General features: G+C 36.4%; 1 protein-coding gene across 2 annotated transcripts in view; it reads right to left on the bottom strand.

Annotated features, from left to right (window-relative positions):
- Positions 1-21378, bottom strand: part of CORIN (corin, serine peptidase) — a 122434-nt gene that overhangs the window by 70578 nt on the left and 30478 nt on the right. For both annotated transcript variants that reach the window (XM_042870666.1, XM_042870667.1), the window contains exon 4: positions 12535-12745. In XM_042870666.1, coding sequence (XP_042726600.1) covers positions 12535-12745 — 211 coding nt within the window. The remainder of the gene's footprint in view (positions 1-12534; positions 12746-21378) is intronic.

Genomic DNA, 21378 nt, shown 5'->3' with positions numbered 1-21378 from the left:
TGGAGTTTTGCAATCTGTTTTGCAAACATCTGTTTGTATGCTATACAATAAGCTAGATCAGGTTAGGAAATTCATTACTGAAATTTTACAGATAAGACTGAGAGAACTGCTCTGGCTAAAGGTCACATTTGCAGTCTTGTAGACAACCTGACTCCAGTCAGATGGATTCATATTTCTTATAGTTACAGTGCTGGCTTAAGCATCTCTTCACTACTGTTCTTTCTCCACCTCTGTCCCTTCAGTTGTTCCAGGATCACTGTTGTTACCACACAGTAAGTTCTGTTCAAGTATTGAGCCAAGTTAAAACTGGATGGTATTTTGCTGGATTACTTATTCAGCCAAATCTATTGAACGTGTTTAAGCTGGCACAGTTACCAGAAAAATTATAATCCTGCTACAGCCACAATATAGAGAACTGTGGGATGATTTATAGTATCATTTACAGACACACGGGCTCAGGGTGATGATGTAAAGTCTGAGGCAGAATGATTCTTCAGCTGGTAATATGTTTGCAAGATAATACTGGGACAGAGGGGAACAAACCAAAAAACCTAAGAAACATTCTGAAACTATGAGAAGAAGAAAACTGAAATTACCCTATGTGTTTTTACACTTTCATGAAGTAACACCAACCACTGTTAGTTCTAATCTTCAATAATACTTTGGGGAATTACCTAGCAGTAAAGATGCCCACAAAATATAAATGTCACAGAAGAAAATTTCTACAGTAGAACAAACATCGATGCCCTGCTTTATTCTCCTTTTAGAGGAACAGCCCTTCTGAATTCTTTCTCTGCTCTCTCTCCTTGTACTCCAATGTGCAGAAAAGTATTTCCAGAGCTACTGAGCAGAGCTATATGACACAGGATATTAAAAATCTCAAAACTATGTTTTGATTCATGGATCTGCAAACAAATGGGCAATTAAGGTCTCAGTTGCACATAAGCATGAAAACAAACTGTGGCAAAGCTGTATATATTTTCATTGTTCAGTTTTCATCTTTATCTTGCAAGTTATTTTGAAAGATTCTGTTTTCTTCTTTATTTTACCTCCAGAGATGGATTTAGATCCAAGATTTGCTTCTTTATATATTAGTAAACTAAGGAAAAAGAATGATCACTTTATATTTCTGTAATTATTTCGTTTGATAAAATTATGAACTATTATATCTGTATGGAAACACTTAGGGAAGGAGTCTTAGCTTCCATACAACGCTTTGGTACTGAATGCAGAACTAGCTGCATATGTATGTCTGGCTTCCCACTTTCTTTTCAGGTCAAATGTGTATACTGTTTTCCTGAAGTAGGTTACAGTATATGAGAACAAATATGCAAAATTAACCTCAGAAGTACTTATAGGACCCACAGTCTGAGTCTAGCATCTTAAGGGGGAAAAATGGGCTCAGATTTGACACTAGCCAAAGGCAGCAGCAGCTCAGTTTCCTTAAGGTGAGAATCTGAAGAACTGGAAGAATCTGAACTGTCTGGGGAGATTCCCTCTTGTCTGCCTGAGAGGGACTGAATGTAAGGATTTATAGCTAGTGCAGAAAGCCAATTCTCATTTGTACATTCATGAATATTATATCTGCTGTCATGATGGTGACTCTTACAGATGATCCACATGAGGACTAGCTCTACTAACAACAGTGGTACAATTCTGAGCTATTTTTACAATCTTGTACTATCTGCCAAAACCACTCCTAAATAAAATCAAATTTCTGAAAATTCTATGTTTGATATTTATCATAAAAGTGCTGAACACATTTGTAATTTAGTTTACTCTGTAGAAACATCTCTTGGAAAAAAAAAAAATGAAGAAACAGTTCCTAATATGCATAAGAATATAGGTTAAAAGATTTTTTTTTATGTTGGCAAACAAAATTCGCACCTGGCAAATATAAGCTGTCTCAGTGAAGCAGAGGTCCTCTGAACACAGCATTCACACAAAGTTATTTCAACCACAGCATTGCTACAGAAAATCTTTAATAATGGTGAGCAAAATGGTGATTAAGTGGGCAGCAGAAGCTACACAAGGAAACTGAGTACTTAAGCACTGCGACATTCTAAGACTTCAGTCTCTGTAGCTGAAAATTCTAGACTTGATGTTGTTCCTAGAACCCAATACAATTAGGCCATGTTTGGGAAGCAGATTCTACGTACTTTAGAAACAGGGCTTCCCTACAGCACTGCTACCTACAAGGCACTAACCACAGCATACAAAGTAGCTCTGCTCTGCACAGCTTACACTCTGTGCCCAGCTGCAATATGTATTACTATGACCAGGATTAAAAAAAAGGCACCCAAAACAACACTTTGCCTAAAGGATAGCTTCCTATTTCCACAAGATATTTTGATACATACCCTTACTTTCATATTCATCTCCAGAATGAATGCTTCCCTGCGGATTTCAGACTACTGCAGAAAGGAAGACCTCAGGTACCGGTCTACAAAAAAACTTCTGAGCTATGTTTAGTCAGCAGTCCTAAAGAATCATGGACATTCCTGTCATTCGTTTACTGTCGCTCCACCACTATCAATGAGAATAAATTTGTTGTTAAATCAATTATCATACTGCTTCCTCACAATGAAGTTGTTTCACAAACAAGCTGTCATGAGCAAACATTGTCATTAAAGAATGAAGCTCTCCACTCGGATTTGTTTCTGAACCTCCCTTCACTTCACTTTTCTCCCTCATTCCCAATTTAATTCAGATCAGTTTCCTCATCCAAGTTATCGTGGAACTGACTAATGCTACCAGAACAAGGAAATGGCAATGCTGAGCTGGAGAAAAACAAGTACAGAAACAGAACACTGATTCTGCAGCACTACCAAAATAAAATCAACTTAAAATCTACCATGAAACAGTCTGGAACATGTCCTCTGGAGATGTTGTGGAACCTCTGGAAATGGTCCTGAGCAATTTGAACTATCTTTCAAGTTGGCTCTGATCTGAGCAGGGGTTTGAAGAGGTCCCTTCCCACCTGCATGATCCCATGACTGTACTTTGTCCGCCCTGCTCAGGTAGCAGGTTGTGGGATACTATACCACTGCAGCCTCCAGCAAGGCAGCTGCAGCTGCTCACAAGAAGGGGAAACATACTTAACATATCTCACTAACTGAACTCTCATTAGTTTTTCACTGCAGATAGCTTAAAGGTATTTTTTAATAAGCTGTTCATTAAGAGAGGCTAAGCATGAGCTGAAAAGTATATGAATTCTTAGACAACCCTTGAACAAGATTGAACAGTGGTTACACTGTTCAATCTTGGTTTTATTAACTCCTGCACAAGACAGTGTACCCATACCTACTAGAGAGATTTTTTCCCTCACCTACATCTTTCCGGTTTCGAGTCCAGCTGCAAAAGTGTGATAGGAGGCTATCAGCGTTGATTCTCCTGCAATGTTTGTGGAAGTGTAATGTTTTACTGACAGCTTATATTACATTTTATTAAATAAAGCTCACTTCGTAAATGCAAGTGTGTTTTTCAAGGACATATAATAAATTTTCAAATTAAAGAAAGGCTGTGTTCACCCTATGACTTGCCACAAATAATTATTTCAGTTAATTAAATGATCAGTATTGGTTTATCAGAAATACTACATTGCACGCATAGGAGAAAGAAAGAAAGACCTGTGATTCCCTGGTAACATCCCAGCCTAGAGACCAGACACTTATCATAGGCAATGCACACAGAAAATCATTAAACCAAGTGGGCTGGAGGCAATCAATCAGCAAAACATGCATTCATAAAACAATCAGTCCTCTTGATTTCTGACTCCTTCCCTTCTCTTAAATCCCCTGGACAGTGTTGTGAAATATGTTTTCAAAGGGATGTTCCCATGCCCAAAATGTCTCAAAAAAAAAAAAAAAAAAAAAAAAAACCCACTCCTATTCTTGATAAATCTAAAAAATCTGTTTCATCCTTATCTCCTCCCAGCACACACACTTTGACAGATTATTTTGTGATTTGGGAAAGTTTTCATGGCCAGTACATCAGATCAGTGAGGAAGGTGAAATGCTGCATACAAATTTGATGCCATTTGCTATGGAAAAAGCCAACTTAGCACCCAATGGACCACCAACATTATTTTGGCCAATGCAGGATACCATTGTCTACAGCTCTAAATCACTTTTCTAGCTTTTAATTTTTAAATTAATTTCTTAAGTAATCCCTTCCTTCTGTACAACACATGTCAGTAGTTGTAAACAGCCACTGTGTACAGGCAGAAAAAGGACATCTCTCTAAAAGGGTGAAAATATTCTCTGCAGTTTCTAATTTCTGTCCTAATTTCCCTATATTTTTTCCCTGATCTGTCCTTCCCCTACACTGCATCTGCCACCTACTGGCACAGTACTGTAAAAGAGTTTGAGATAAGATTCCTTTGCAGGACCTTTTACATAAGGACCTGTAACATGGCTCCAGGGCCAGCCCCAGTTACAAGCCTTCTATGGCTCCTTCAACACTAGCTGAGCCATGATCCTAACAGAAAAGCTCTCAGAGACTTTACTATCAATCTCTTGTCAATTCAGGACATATGAATAATGATTTTTCTAAGATTTAAAAGATAAAATTTGTGAATTAATTCCTGCAAGCAAAATCATTGACCCATAAACTTTATAAAAACAGTAGGTTGCAAAGATTACTTTAAAGTAAATACACGTTCTATTTTACTTCTCTTATTTTACTAGCTCACAAGAACTGTGGCACAAACCCTACCACTTATTAACACAAGCTCCATACCAGATTTTAAGTTCTATTACTTGCATACTTTGAGACATTAGAAACTCCTGGTAATTATGGAAGTTAGACTTAAAAATTTTAACTAGTGCACTTTATTTTCTCCAAAATTATACACATCTGAATAAAGGTTCATGTGAGAAAACATATCAATCCATTTTAAACATAGGCATTTTGACCAATTGCGTATCTTCATCTGTATTTTCCCTTGCATTCTCTACTAAGATGAGCTCAGTTTCTCATCTCATAGCCTTCCACCAGAAATGAGTTCTGAGTAACACATATTGACTTCAAGGTCTGAGTTCTAAGGGACAATGCAAATGCCAGTGTTCTCTTTAGCACATTTTTTTCTGTCTTGGAAGAGTCAACTCCACAATACTAAGGAAATAACACACGAAATACAACATTTTTTATGAATAATACAGGCTGCTTTGAAAAGAAAACTGCTATAAAAATGCAACACTAATTTCAGCTACATTATCACAGTTGTAACATGATTCATCATTTTAAAGTTTTTTCATTTCTTGGAAATATGTTCAATGCCAGTCTTTCAGACATATGTGAGCATTCCTTTCTTTGAAGTCAGATGTAAAGCAGCTGATCTCCCACTCAGTGTCTCACTTGTGTCTTATAAAGAACACGTTCTGATCACAGGAGAGTAAAAATAGCATTTTCTTTCTCAATCAGCTAGCTTTAGTCAGAGCAGGAGTTGTGCTCTGAACATTTGTTATAATTAATTTCACTCTGCAAATACTTTCTGAACCTGCACATTGTAGATTTCCTTTTCTCATATGTATCCATCCATTACACACTCAGATTTCAGCTTGAACTGAAAGTTGATTCATTGTGTTTTTTGTAGGAAAACAATTCATCACTTTTACTGAAACACGGTTTCAACCACAACCTTGTATGTGACATTTGCTCAGTCATACATAAACATTTTCAAAAGTCCACAGAATTGTTTATTGCTGTTTGATAGCTATTTTAAACATTCTAAACATTGCTGCCACTTTGAACTTCACCCCTGTGCATTACACCTGCCAACCATTTCACTTTCTTGTTGCTCTAAGTCAATTCTATTTCACCTGGAATTAGTAATTCTATTTCACCTGGAATTAGTAATTCTATTTCACCTGGAATTACTGATCAGACTGAGGAGAGACCAGAGCTCAAACTGGCTATTTAAATTCTGCTCTCAATATGTCAAATGTTGACTATCTGCCACTAGCAATTATATCCTCAACAGTCTAATGAAAGAATTAAACCACCCTATAGATATAATTATTGGTGCAATTATAGCTATCAGATGGCATATCAATTGATTCAAAGTGCACAAGGAAAAAGCATGCAGTCGTTGTTTTCGTCTGCATTTTCTCAAGTAAAACACCTTGTGTGTGTGTGTGACCAGTTTTTTGATTAAACAGAAACAGTTACACCAATTTTCTCTGTAGAATGTTTAAAAACATTCCATGACAAAAAAAAAAAAAAAAAAGAGTAACAGTGGGAAAGCACATTATTTGTGTGGGAAAGCATTCACAACTGTATCAGACTCCTTCTCCCTAAGTTTTGGATTCATTATAAGACAGGGTTTGACAATACATGTTTTTTCATTAGCTGGATCCCCAACGTTGTGTGGTCACAACTATGCTTACATGAACCACAAATACATTAAAAACCAAGGGTTGGATAATAACTTGATTAAGTATTCATAGATTCTACAATAGTGGGTTTTCTTGTACTAAATCAGCTTGTCACATTTCTTTTAAATGAAGATATCGCAAGATTTATAACACTCTGGATATAAAGTATTTCATCTATTAAAAGTTACCTCTGTGTTATTCACATTATAAAAGTTGGAATTAATAGTTTTCTGCATCAAGGCTGAAGAATAGAACAGATCTCCTTGATAGAAAACCATTGTCAAAAATCAGCCTGAATAGCTTCTTTGAGTCATGCTGACTTGCTCGGCCTTTGTTTGAAGAGCCATACTGCAAACTTAGGAAATGACCAGTGGCCATTTTATATGCTTCTGAAAGAGCCTTCACCCCACACACTCAGATCATGGTAAGAAAAATTCTCACCAGTGCTGTAGGTTTAAATCAAGTAGCAGCAATTCCAATGAAATCACAGAAAATATGATTTTGTTAAGGGGTTTCTAAATGTCCTTCCAGGAGAGTTTCTCAATACGGTTACCTAGAAGTGACATTTCACCAGCATGTAAAATTTAAGCATTTCTTAAAAGCTATAGAATTGCAAAAATTTGCAAGTATAATTTGATATCTCTGCACAGATGCATTATAAAAAGTGCCAGGTCACCTATCAGACTGATTACTCAGAATTCCTAAATTCTGCTGTTTTATTTTGGCATATCTACCTCCTTTTGTTACTAAAATTAGGTAGATTAAAACAAGACTGAAATATGCGAGAGTAGAATTACCCATCAGAAGTCATACATACTCATACATATTTCATATACAATTGAACACACAAGGGACTTTGAAAAATAGATGTGTTGATAGCTTCCTATTCAAAGTCCTAATATAAAAATTCTTTTTAGCTACATGAATGAGATCTATGTAATTCAGTTAACGTTTTCTACAAAATACCCTAAGGGCATCAAGAGCTCTAAGAACTTATTTTTACATAAGGTTATTGTTTTTTAACTTCTAAATGTTCACTACAACAAAAGAAAATAAATTTTAAAAGATCAATTTCACTGTAAGCCAAAGAAACAAAAACCATAAGTCTAGAGGAAGTTCACAAAAGCAGAAAAACAGCCACGTCTCTGATATTCATGTTTTATACAAAACATGACATTCTGAGATCTCTTGCTGTATGAAGTTTGATTCTTGACTGTATTTTAAGAGGGTTTGAAAGAAATTTTCCTCATCTCAAATTTGTTTTCAACTGTTGTTAAAATCTGACACACAGATTTCTGGATTTGCTTTCTGGATCTAACATTTTATACTAGCTTATGCCCATGTGGAAAATGAATCATTTTTACTTTCATTCTTTGTAAAAATTACAAAGAATAGATAAAGATAATGAGACCAAAAAAAAAGCAGATTTCCCAGTATGAGCTCTTTCCTACTATTTCCAACACTTCAAAGGGTAGCTGACTACATGAAAACTGTTTATAGCTTCATACAACTTTTTCCCCCGTTAACCCAGTTTTCTCCTAGCCCCTACAGATCATATATCTCTCTTCAGCTTTCAGTGTGTATTTTACTGTTATTTGCCCCATGGATGTTACTGCATAACAAAAACTGTTACATACAGACACTGACATGGCAAGCTCCTTTACAAGAAAGAGACTGAAAATCAGAGAAAACACTTTCTCTTAATTACAAGAAGTTACTACTTTAGAATGAACCTAAAGAAAACTTAAAAAGCAAGAATGGGTGTTTGTATGAGTGAAGTAATTTTTTCAGATTTTAATCAAGATCTCAGATGGACTTTGAGCCCTAACTTAAGATACAAACCATTTCACAACTTTGTTTTCAAAAAAGCAAGACAAAAATTTCAAAACAGCAGAGTGTAAACAGATGCAGAAATGAGAAGTCCATGAGAAACGTACCTTGAGAGTATATTACCCTATTTACATTGCTCAAATACTGTTTTCTTGGTAGAGTTTCAATTAAGTTTGACCTTGAAAAATTTAATACTCCGGGGATATATCAATGTAAGGCATTTGTTCTGCTTTTTGGAATACATTTCTACACCAGGGACTACTGGAATTACTCAGGCTTCTACAAGACACCAAGACAATGAGAATCCATAGTCTTCAAGTTTATTCCTAATGCTCAGTCTGAAACAAGCCATGCATGTAGGCCTTAAGGATCTTACATAGCTTTCTGTTCCACCAGAGCTACAGATGAAGCATTGTACAATTGTAGGTTGACCCACTATAAACTTCTCTAATTTGGAATCTTTAAATTTTCTATAAGCTCAAAGTCTGTAGAACTTGCAGAATCCAATGCAAGTGAGTTTCTATAAAGAAATAAATAATCATTATGCTGGAGTTACTGACCTGTGGCCAACTCCCAATGGTAAAGTAAAACTCATTAGCTTAAATCCTTAATGATAAACCAACAGCTGTGAAAACAGTTTTTCCTTACAACAATACTATGCAAAATGAAAAAGATTCTACCTTGAACATTTCAGAAGTAATCAGACACAGCGACGAATATAATATGTCAATTTTGAGTACAGAGTCACGTTCTCTTAGAAGTGCTGCTGGACTCCTTTAAGACAGGCTTTGTAAGTCTAATTTTTAAGCCATATTGGAAAGATCTCATGCATTCACTCAGGAAGATGTCTTAGTCTTTTTAAATGAAGAGCCCTACCCAAGTTATGAGCAAATAATAGCTTTACCTTAACGCACTTCAACTTCCCACATAGCCTTTTCACACAGGTTTTAGTTCTACTTCAAAGTAGCTTTTTAAAGATATAACTATATATATTTTTTAAAATAGCAGGGCTAGCTGATTGTGCATCCACAGTTGCTAGAATGAAAGATAATTTTTTAGACTTTTTTTTTACTGCCACACCTCACTCTCATCATATTAAGATAAAGAATGATTTTTAATAGCAACAGTATTGTATTAGTATTCAGACATCCCAGTACATTACACTGTGTATTACACAAACACTGAAGACACTCCCTGCCCAGAAACTTAATCTCCTTCAAGTGATAATGAAAACAATGTTTATGAAAACATGAAAGATAAATGTGAAACAGCCATAAATCAAAACACCAGAACAAAGCTGTGTAATGACAGCATATTAGATACCAAAGGTTAGCATTTGTAACTTCCCTTCTTGTTGCTTCTTGTAGCACATTGTTATAATTATTGCTCCCAACGCTGAAGCTGCCAACAGATTCTCTCAACAATACCTAAGAATAAACATCTGAGCATCACATGGTTCTCATTTCTACTCTACTGTGTAAGCAGCATTTGTCAAATTACATTTTACATAAATTTGAGGCAATTGCACTATAAAACAAAGAAGTATCAATATATACTATTATCAGATATGCTGTCAGTTAGGATGAAAAATCAGTAACTCACAGGAGGAACTAGAGACAATGTCAGCAACAACTGTTCTGCATACTAACATATGTTTTATGATACTGGATGCTAAAAAATATCTTATTTCCAAAAAAGGGATACAGCATGTGGAACTATCTCTATTCATTATCCTCAGAGTCTTTTTACAGTGGCTCTTCTCCTGATCCAGATTCCTCCAGTATGTTCCTAATATTTACCTAATGACCCTGTTTAACAGACATAGAACATGCCTGTCTCTTCCTTTTTCGTATTTGTGCCTCAAACACATACATAATGAGTTTCCCTTATTATTCCAAGAGCTTTTTATACCAACAAAGGGATTTCTCCAGGGTCACTTCAGAGTCACAGACAGAATTCACAAATTTCATTTACTTTTGACTTGTCTCATTGAGGTGGATTATTAGTGAGACCTAGGGGGAGGTATTAAATTACTACTTTGTTCAGGTATTATATCTGTTTCTCCTAAAGCTGTCTAGACTAAATTCTCATTCTGAAAACGGGATTCACTTATTTTAAATCACTTTACCTCACTTTTGGATTTTACAGTAATAAATCTTAATTAACCTCAAGGTTTCTGACATGACCTTTTTTTTTTTCCTCAAATATCCCCTGTTCATGCTGACATAGTAAAGTCAATACATGTTGCTAATCAAGTAACAGGCATACTGAGAGGAAACAAAAATTATGTTCTGATTTCATAAATATTCAGTAAAGGAAAAACCTCTTGCTTCAAGTTCATCGTTCAACAATTATTGACATTAGGATGGCTTCACAAAACATTTTAGTTTACATCAAACTAAACAGAAACAAATCATGAGACACTATAGGCCTCATTTTTTTTTAAATCAATAAATCATGCAAATAGTGAGTAAAAATTAATACTGCACTCTGGTTTTTAAAAAATGAGATTAGTGGGCAGAAATACAGGAAATCACATCCAAAATAAAGACATGCTACTTCTTTAACTCATTACACACTTGCATTTAAGGGAAACTTGTTTGCCTGCAATTGGGTTCTACAAGATAAGCTGTAATCACTAAAATCACTCAACTGCTTAGAGGAAAAAAAGAGAAAGAGAAAAGGATCTTTAAAAAGAACACAAGCTAACTAATGCAACTCATGTTTTTCAAACTAGATTTAACAAACAAGCATTTTGTAAATGAACCCTTACGGTTCTACCTGTGATTGCCACTCAGCCTTCATTTTCAGTGTCAACCATGACATCCCCTGAAGACATACAATTAAAGTTAGATTTTAATGTAAGCCTGCATCATTTACAGTCTCACACTGCATATTTTTCCCAATCTACCTGCAGGGTCCAGTACAGTTTCCATAAAATCGTGTTAAAATGATAATCAATGGAGGCATTGAGATCTCTATGACATTATACCTAGGCATGGAAATCCAGTCCCATCTTTGATATTAAAAATAAACAGGAGAAAGTTGCTACTGTGGGGAAAAAAAATACACAAAAAAAATCCTTACTCTTCAATCTCAAAATATTTTGGTTGCTGCTCTAAACCACAGCAAAAATCTGCACGTTCCAAAGTTCAGCTTAATTTTTTTTTCTTCTTTTCTTTTTAAATTAGCCGTCATAATGTAAACTCTGCAAGAAAGTTATCTTCAGCAAAGAAATTGAAAAGGAAAGTTGAAACTTCTATCCTTTCACTTCTCCGTTTATTTGATTGTAATACTGAACTGGAGTGAGAGGAAAACTGTAATGAATCAGAGTGAGTTAAGCATGGTTAATGGATTCTGTTGTGGTGGAAATGGCAGGTATGTTGCCTAGACTGGGACTTTCACTAGCAACTATATTAAAAATCACATTACCTAATATGTAAAACTGCATTTTCATAAGCATTTTTGTACGTATCCCATCCCTGTTCTTTTAAACTGTGGAGCTTTCAACACCTTCGTTATTGTTATATTAACTGAATTGCTTTTTGAATTGCAATATTCTCTTCCACTGAATTTTACACATGAGGTAAGGAGAAAGAACTCATCCCTCATTCATTCCTTTACCCTTCAGAAGCATCAGAAGAGCTGTGTATATATATATATATATATATATATATATCTTTATTCTGTTTGGACCGTATGCTGATTTTAGTACTGCTAAACTTACTGGCTATACTTCAAATTAAACTGAATGAAAATGGTGCATGCCTATGATACTAACGCTGTGTAACTATGTAAATGAAGAAATCAAGACATACTCCTCAATTTTCCCAAGTTTATGTCACTCTGAAAACATTCTGCTAATCTAATACTATAAAATGTGTTTAAAAGATAAACTTTTCATAAGGAAAAGACTAACAAGAATTGAAATGAATGTTGCCTTAAAAACAAAAATCTGCTTTCTTGACTTGAATTTTAAGCTTTTTGTCAGCGTTTTAAATATTTAAAGCATTTATATTGTTACAAAGCATTCCATTTTGGACTATACTGATTGGAGAGATGAGGTACAACAATTTCGGACCTCTTGTTAAGAAAATAAAGCTGACTACTTTGGTGCCACACTTTTATTTAGTGCACTGGAAACACTTTTTCTAACAGAATCTTACTGCAGTTGGCATATTCTGGCAGAAATGTGAATACCTTTGACAGACAGAAGTTTTACAGCGAGAAGGTCATAGGCTTAGTTGGGATCTGCACTTGTCTGATTAACAGAGAATGTTTTACCACAATTGGCTCTCATCACTGACTGATTTTTGTTTCCAAATACCTGTCATCACCATCACTGATGCATTCAGGAAGAGCAAGACTACAGCCAAACAGCATGATGTGTTGATAGCAGCTGAGACGACTGAGATAACTGAAGAACTTCAGGAACTTTTCCATTTCAATACTTTTGACAATGGAAAGAACTGAAGTTAGAGTCGTGTAGTTATATGGCAGCATTTGGCACTGGCTGTTGGTGAGATTTATGCAGGCACCTGTGAAATCAAAACAATATATTTAGAACAAAAGTATCACCATTAGTTGGTTCAAAGTATGTACTGAATTAAGAAGTCAGCAAATATAGCATATAAGCAATGTCTGTTCCTCATGGATAAGGGGACATTCCATAATGCTATCACAACATTGTCCAAAAATGCATATCCAAAAACAAAAAGAATTCAAAGAAACTTTGTAGGTTAGCTTGGAAAAACAACTAAACTCATATTTTCACAATCCTCTGACCCTCTAAAAAACTGTACAAGAAATAAAACCAATTTCTTTCTGATACAGGTTGGATGAACCCACCATAGGCATAGCTTGGATAGCTTTTTCCTCTTTTTTCAATTCTGGCAGATTTCCTGCTAAAATCATCAACTTGTTTATCTACTTTTCCCAGCATGGTGATTCTCCCTACACAGTCTTTCTTCTTTATTTTATCAGCACAGAATTATCTTGCTTTAATGGTTGACATATCCCCTGTTCTAAACCATCACTGTCCCACTACTGACCTATGGGACCAATTCTCTATCCATGCCATTTTATACATAGCAAGCTACCTCAGTGTGATCAGCAGGTTAACTTAATGTACTAAGTTCTTAAAAGTTTTACAAACCATACATCAATTTTAGAATTTTAAACAAGAATAAACTAATAAAATCCAATGCTAATGGATTTCCTGAGTAGATGAAGGCATTTCTTGGCTGTCTAGTCCTTAATTTGGGGAAATAGAGTCACATAGGACTTTCCAAAATTGAAATTTCAACAGAATGATTCACAAAACCTCCACCTATCACCTGAAGCACAATGGCAAAGCAGTCCCTTCTAAGATCATGCTCTGGGCTGCTTTGGATCTTTTCAAATTTGCACACTCCTGACAGCAGAGGAGTCCATGAACCTACCTGATGTTTAAGGAGTGCTCCATAGCTGAGTAACACAGTACTGAGGATGAAATTTTATAGTAATTATACAAGAACTTTTAAAAATAAGATAGATAGAAGGAGAGACTAAACCCAGGACCTGCCCTTGTAACAAAGTCATTCATGTTTTATCATCAGTTTCATGATTCTGGCTTTCTAGTACAGCATCATTTATGTATTTATCCCAGGTATGTCCATATCTTAGATCACTCTCCTGGAAAGCAGATGCCTGGGTTAGTTAGAGCCTCATCTTTTTAACACAGGTGCTCAGCCCACCTTCTTTCATCCAGCCTATAAATTGCACTGCAATTGTAAGTGTACAAAGTCCATATTCTCCACACTGCTAAGTCAAAAAGTGTAGTTTCAAGGTAATAGCAATTGTTTCATCACAAAGTCATCACATACCACATTCTCACTACAGTAAGAACAGGAAGTGCTACAGTCTCAAAAACCTACTCTGGCAGATTAAGAAAATACACCTTGCATTCTCACTTGTTTAGTTCTGCATAGGACTAATTAGCTCAGGAGAAGCACCCCCCTGGCTCACTTATACAGCACAGACCAATAGAGCACAAATACACAGCTAGCGCTCAGGACCCTAACCCAGCAACAGGAAAAGTCTTGCAGTTTTACAGGGGACCTTACTGAATTTTCCAGTTTCCTCTCAAGTGCCACACAAATGCATTAGTCAATTATACTTTGCGTAACACACTATTTCACAATCATGCTGTTGTGTCACCCAAACTGCAACCAGAAGAGAACCTAGAGCTTCTTTATTCTGATCATTTGCATAAACAAGTCCTTCCATTCATTCTTGCATCAAGCCCAATATCTTGTGATAGGTAGAACATATCTTTTAGACAGTCAGGTCTGATCAGTGCCAGAATTGTTCAGTATGTTGGCATACAGTGATGTAGAAAAAGAGCAGGGAATATTTTATGTTAAAGACCATTAAAGGTAGAATAAAAGTCTTTTTAAATAAATGCAAAAGGAACAGCTTATTTAATGAGGAATAGTATTTTTAAAAATTGCTACACGGTTAATGAAAAAAATCAATTTTGGAACAAATAACAAGTAATGTTTTTAAATAAACAGTAATTCTGAATGATGAAAAAATCTTACACTGACAAAACCAAAGAAATAAGAAAAGCGTGCAGTACACCTCAAAATCAAATTGCTAAATTCTGCTCCACTTGTACAGACTAAGTGTTTATAAACTACACTTCTCTTCATTGCTAGAATGCTAATCATATACATGAATAAATCCAATTGATGGTATAACATGTTAATATTAAATTTGTTCCCAATCAAGCAGGTGATAGGTCAGAAAAGAAAAGCAACATCATACAGGTATAGAAAAGCTTCAACTTATTTGCTTCCTTTCTCTAGTAAAGATTCATTAATTACAGAGAATACAAGGCATATGAACTACTTCTGGCATTACCTACATGGAAGAAAAATGAACAGTGAATAGGAAGAGCATGTGAAAAAGCTGCTGATCAGAGCAGCATGGCTCCTAATTATCTGGGTCATTTCTGACATTCATCTAAATGAAGAGTTTTCTGCTTATCCATGGCTATTGCCAAACAGACTGAACCGGCAACAGAAGGATTTCCACTCCAACAATTGGAACGCAAGTCTGTGGTCTCATATTCAAAGTTGCTTAAACTAATTTAAACAACATATTTATTTTTCCTTCTCCCCCCTTTGGATTACTCCCAGACAGTACTGCTTACGGACTGTTCCTGCACAACTAGCTGAGTGAATTGGACCAGAGAACTGAGCTGCTTGAAAATAACTACCAACACTCTTTCCCTGAAAGGCAACATTTATGGCAGCATCAAAGAAACACAGCCGAACTGCAGCTTAAGACTGATTGATATCTTCAGTTTTAAAACCCAGCCTTCTCTTCACACGGAATGATTTCTCATTCAGTAGTGGTTCTCACTTCTTTTTGAGGCCATGGGGAAAAAAACAGCTTTTCCTCTATCCTGCCTTTTTATTTATGTTTTTTGAGAGGCTGGAGAGAAAAATAATCAGTTCACATAGATCAGGTCATTAGTCTGAACAGCTTTATGGCAGCAAAAACATTTTTTTCTAGGACCTGGGAAGGAGTTAGTTATCAGTGGGTAAGAACAGAGCCTGCTCTCAGCAGCAAAAGCAATGCTTTTGCAGAATGTGCATCATTGCCCAGCGCCATAAAGCATTCTGAAAGGGTTAGATAAATTTGAATTGAAAAAGAAAACACAGCCTGCTTTTTATAACCAAGGTCTTGTTTGCTGATACTCTCCTTAGAAAAATGTTACTTATCTTCAGAGCAGCTTTTACAGACCATCTTGAAGAGGCTTATGGAAAACAAGACAGTGTTCAAGGCAGCAGCAACCACCACCTGCTTTGCTACAGAACTTATCTCAGTACGCTGTAAGCACTAAATTTCACAGTTGAAGGCCATAAACTCAATGCCTGTGAGAGTGAATTCATCTCTGCTGAAACCAAGAAACCAAGCAATATTCACCTGGCTGTTTCATAGCAAAAGCTCTACTGACATGACAGTGGTGGGTTGATGGTTGGACTACATGATTTTACAGTCTTTTCCAACCATTATGATTCTATGAAATCTCATCTTTAAGTGTCCTGAAAACCCTAGAAATCCCATTAAAAAGAGAAAAATCAAACCAAACATCCATTCAAACTTTAGAAACCTGTCTAGCTTACCTATAGTAACCTGTAAGCTTCTTGATATGCAAGCGATCCTCATAAAATCAATTTTTTTCCTAAACTGCCATGCTCTTCTGACCTTCAAAGGGTCTTGTGGTTCTGCTTGATTTTACAATTTCATATGTGAGATATATTAAGATACATACTGCCTTTTTTTCTTCTGCTCATTTGCTATTGTGTATCCAGATTGTCATAGACTTTTGGTGCTGATCAAAGGAGCACAACACTCTACCAAGAACCTGGTCTTCCCAGCAAAACTCGTTTCCAAAACTTATTACTGTTTTCAAAAAATTTAATACCTCTTTTAATTTACTACATCATCTTGGTACATTTTTCATTTCAATTAAATTGGGAGACAAATTTTCTTAGCCTCCCTTTCTTGTACTGTTCACTTGGGACAGAACCTCTGAGATTGTATTTCAGATGTTTTTTCCATAATTCAGGAAAAGTGGCCCAGTCAATTATATTCTTCTGGCCCATTTCAACAGATGCCAGGAACTACAATCTCTCCTTTGGAATCAGTCCAGTAGGAAAATATACAAGCCATTTTCTTAGTTCAAGTGCCATTAGCTAAAATTAAGTATTTCACAACAAAAACAGTCTCTGCAATTTTTTCATATTAACACTGAGTTGAAAACATGATTTCCACAACTCCCAGCAGCCTCCATTTCCTAACATGAGGGAAAGCTTAGTTGCTGACTGTATACATTGAGTTACTGCTCCAGTCTGAATACATTCTCAGAACCTTCTTCACATTTTTCCACACTCCCAGAAAAGCTGTGCCTTTGTTCTCTTCCAGCACATATTGTACATAACAGAAAACACCAACCCATCCTTACAGAACAGCACACGTTCGTATAACATTACTGAAGAAAATAAAAAGGATACATATGTTTTCTGGAGGAAGAATGCCAACATTTTTCTACAAGAAACAGCACCATTGGCAAGATTTAACTTGCCTATTTTTCACAGCTTTCTCAGTTGTTATGTGCAGGTGCCCAGGTGTTTGTAATGGGGGGCTGAAGAGCTCCTCCATGATGCAAGGCTAGGGCTGCTCTAAGCCGGATACTGCCAGTTCCAATGGCCCCACCACAGGGCATTGTTGGGCTCCACCAAAATGATTGCACCTCTGGGAAAGCATGTTTAAGAAAGAAGAAAATGCTGGAGAGAGTTACTGGGGAAAAACACAAACAAAACAAAACACATGTTAGATATAATCCTGCAGAAGCCAAGCTCAGAGAAAAATGAGGTAGAAGAAGCACTCCGAATATCAGAGCAGAGATTATGCAGCCCATGGAAGAGAATGGTGAAGCAGAAATTGCTCTGCAGCTCCTGAGGAGGAGCACAGTGGAGCAGATTTCCACACTGCGTAATACTCCATGCAGATGGCTATACTCAGAAGGAGCTGTAGCCCATGGAGGACTGACATTTGAGTAGCTCACCACAAGAGACTGCAGTCCAGACAGGGCACCCATATCAAAACTATTCTTGAAGGACTGCAGTCTGTGGAACTGTTTCCACACTGGAGCAGGGGAGAAGCATAAGAAGGAGCAGATGAGAGAAGCTGTTATGAACTGACAGCAACTCTCAATCACTGTAACATACATACCAGTCAAGAAAAAAGGAGTAAAGGTGAGCAGCTGGGAAAAAAGACGCATTGGGGGAAGGTTGTTATGCTTTTATCTGTTTCTCACCATTCAACTCTTTTTTTAAATATCAATAAATTCAATTTACCTTACCCATGTTGAGTCTATCCTTTCTGGCACATCAGTTGGTAAGTGGCCTCTTTGTCTTTAGCTCAACCCACAAGAAACTTTACTTAAATTTTCCCCCCAATCCTATTCAGGAGGAAGGATAAGACAGCACCTGAGTGGACTCCTGGCAGCCAACTGAGGTCAACCCAAAACAATAATGCCCACTTAGTTTAAATACCTACTTCAAGAATAAAATGGCTTATGTTGTGACAACCACTATGTTAAATAGGAATCATCTAAAATTAATTACTCAGAAATTACCTAAAGATAGTGAAAAGTGCTCCATACGTTAATTTTGAAGATTCTGCATCACTGTTAGGCAATTAAATCTATATATTTGCTGAAACGTGTCAAAGCTTTAAAATGCACAAAATAAGAGCACAGAAAAAACCACAGACCAAGACGGGTCACCATAATTATATTCAGGAAGTACGTGTATCAGTCCAGGGCTCATACAGTTCAAGATGTCTTTAAAACTACTAGGTGCATATGATCTTTTGCTCAAAACGAGGTAACTCATTGTTAAACTGCTGAAAGAGGACTATTGCCTACTTGCACGTAAGTTTGAGTTGTTAAATAATTGTTTTGTATGTACACCATTAAAATGCCACAACACAAATGATAAGACATGCTGACAACAACTTTGGTGCTAAACCAGCCAAGAGCCATCTTATCCTACGTTACAACCGAGTCACCTCTTCAGAGAGCCAACAAACAGCACCTTGTGAAAACCACAGCACTACATGGCTCTGAGCAAAGGGAAAAGGGTCTCTTTCTCAGCAGTATTAACCTTTTAACGAAGCCCAGGTGACTCATAACAGATTACATGTGGGGGAGGAAGGAGATAAGATTTTGAACATCAAGCCTCTTCAACAGATCTAAAATAGAAGTAAAACTCCAAGGCTAGTTGAAAGCAATTGCTGTGGATTTAACTTAGCTCAGCTAATGAATTATACAGTTTGAAAGGAATGAGTGATTTTCAGCTCCATAGTTACCAAAGGGAAAGGTGATAAGGACAGTGACCACCTGCAGCAGACAGAAAAACAGTTAATTATCTCCCAGGTCACAGAGAGAAAGCCATGAGGGGCATATAACTCATACTTTAGATCAGAGTTTAAATGTTACTGTATTTTTTTAAAAGGTAATCTTGTTTTAAAGGTTGCTCTACAGAGAAAGTTGTGGAGCACCACATCCAGTCTGCATCAAACAATTTTTTCAAAGAGCTTGACCCAATTGTAAATTCTAACTTGTTTGTTCTACTGACAAGGGCTATTGCAGAAAACTGGACTTGTCAATAAGCCATCTCATTTTTTGAGCCCCAATTCTTTTAACACAAGCAATTCCAAACATTTCCCTTCTTAGCTACGGCACATACTTGCTTCTTTAATCCCTTAGGCAGGAACAGCTGAGAGCAGGTAAGCTCATTAGCTAAAGGTGAGGCTGAGTACCTACCCCCATGAGGTGTGACCTGGACTATATTCCAGATTTGGTATTCTGATTAGCTATTTCCTAATGGCCATTTTATTGGGATTCTTTAGTGAAATTGGAGACATATTTCAAAGAACCTACCATTAAATAAACAAAAGACACAAAATGAAATTGATTTTAGGATTAGATCAATCATTAGAGACTACTGGACTGCATTCTGCTATTGTTTTGAAAGATGTACATTACATTACTATTACTGATAAGCTTTGTTGAAAAACAAAAAAGGGTAAGGGTGTAAAATAAATGCTAGCTTCCACAGGACCAATGGGAGGAGGAATTCAGATTTTTTTTTCTTAATGTGTTTTCATTCGCATTCAAGGAACAACAAACATGAATGTTACCTTGATTGACAGCAATTAATTATATATCAATACTGTCATGTTCAAAACAAAACAGTGCTTTATAAAAGACTGATAATGGTTGAGATATTCAACAAGCTATTCAACAGGCTGTGAATAGGACAGTACAGTAATAGAGTGTACTTGAGCTGTCCCATTTGTCTCTGGTTAATTAACTCTGAAGAACAGTCAAATTGTTGTTCTGATCTCTTCTGTAGGAGATTACGATCCTTTTTTCAACTCACAGTGATAACTTAGTGCTTACCTCACTTTCAGACAAAAATAACGTAGCAAACCCTACTTAAGGCTTCCTATGAGATTTGTCTAGAAACCAGGAACAAAATGCAGCACCTCACTTCCTAAGCAAAACACTGGGAGTATGTCAAATCTATGATTTGCTAACTGCAATTTCCTGTTTGGTGGTTTGCAGATGGAATTTAAGATCCTGGTGTACTGAGGCTCTGGCTTAGCAAGGACTGTTCTAAATGGCTAACAATAGACTTAGCAGTCTAACAGATTTCAGTTTGTTTTCCCTGTGGAAGATTTCCACAGCTATGGTTTTCAAAATTGTGTGCAATTGTTTCATTGCAGCATAGGCAACTACTGGCTGTAAAAGACAATTTGCTCTACAGAGAAATACTGCACCCTACATCTTCTGAATTTCACTGCATGTTTGTTATAGTATATTTTGCAAAACATGGTGTGGGATATTCTTGGCCCTTTCTTAATTCTGAGGGGCTGCTACTGCTACTGACTCTCTTGTCTGTATCACTGCAATTTTCTTTCGGGTATCACATTTTAAACATGTTTCTACCGCTAGAGTTCAAATGCTTCTGTTCACAGACAAGCTTAGCTATCAACATCAGTGGAATCATTCCTTAGAGTTCCAATTGTTCTATTTGATCATAATGTGAACAAAGAAGAACGTTGACAAAACTTTCACAGTCTGAGGAGATAGTGATCAAAAAACATGGTTTTTGTTGTTGGGTGTTTTTGTGTGTGTGTGTGTGTGTGTGTGTGTGTGTGTGTGTGTGCGCGCACGTGTGTGTAAAAGGAATAGATTAATATACAGGTGTCTAAGAGCTTAACATAATTATCACTAAGTTTCCCTATTACTGTATACTAGTTTAGTTGCATTTAAAGCTTACGAACAAGATGCTTGCAAGTTGCCTATGCAAACTCAGATTTTTAAATACTTGTATTTCATCTGCACTTCCCAGAATTAAAAATGTGTTTCTTTTATATAGTTGCACTAATAAATACATATAGCTTCTCTCAGTGCATTCCTTTTGGACAATAGCCTAGATTTTTCCATTTTATACTAACGATAGCTCAGCCTCTACAGCCGATTGCACTCTCTCTACTATAAGCCAAAACAGACCACACAGAAGCATAAAGGAGATAAACTTCAATA

The sequence above is a fragment of the Lagopus leucura genome, unplaced genomic scaffold (assembly GCF_019238085.1).
Source record: "Lagopus leucura isolate 7727_CA_CO unplaced genomic scaffold, USGS_WTPT01 Super-Scaffold_100004, whole genome shotgun sequence".
Taxonomy (NCBI): Eukaryota; Metazoa; Chordata; class Aves; order Galliformes; family Phasianidae; genus Lagopus; species Lagopus leucura.
The sequence above is the reverse complement of the archived record's forward strand: the minus strand, read 5'-3'. Positions and strand labels throughout refer to the sequence as shown.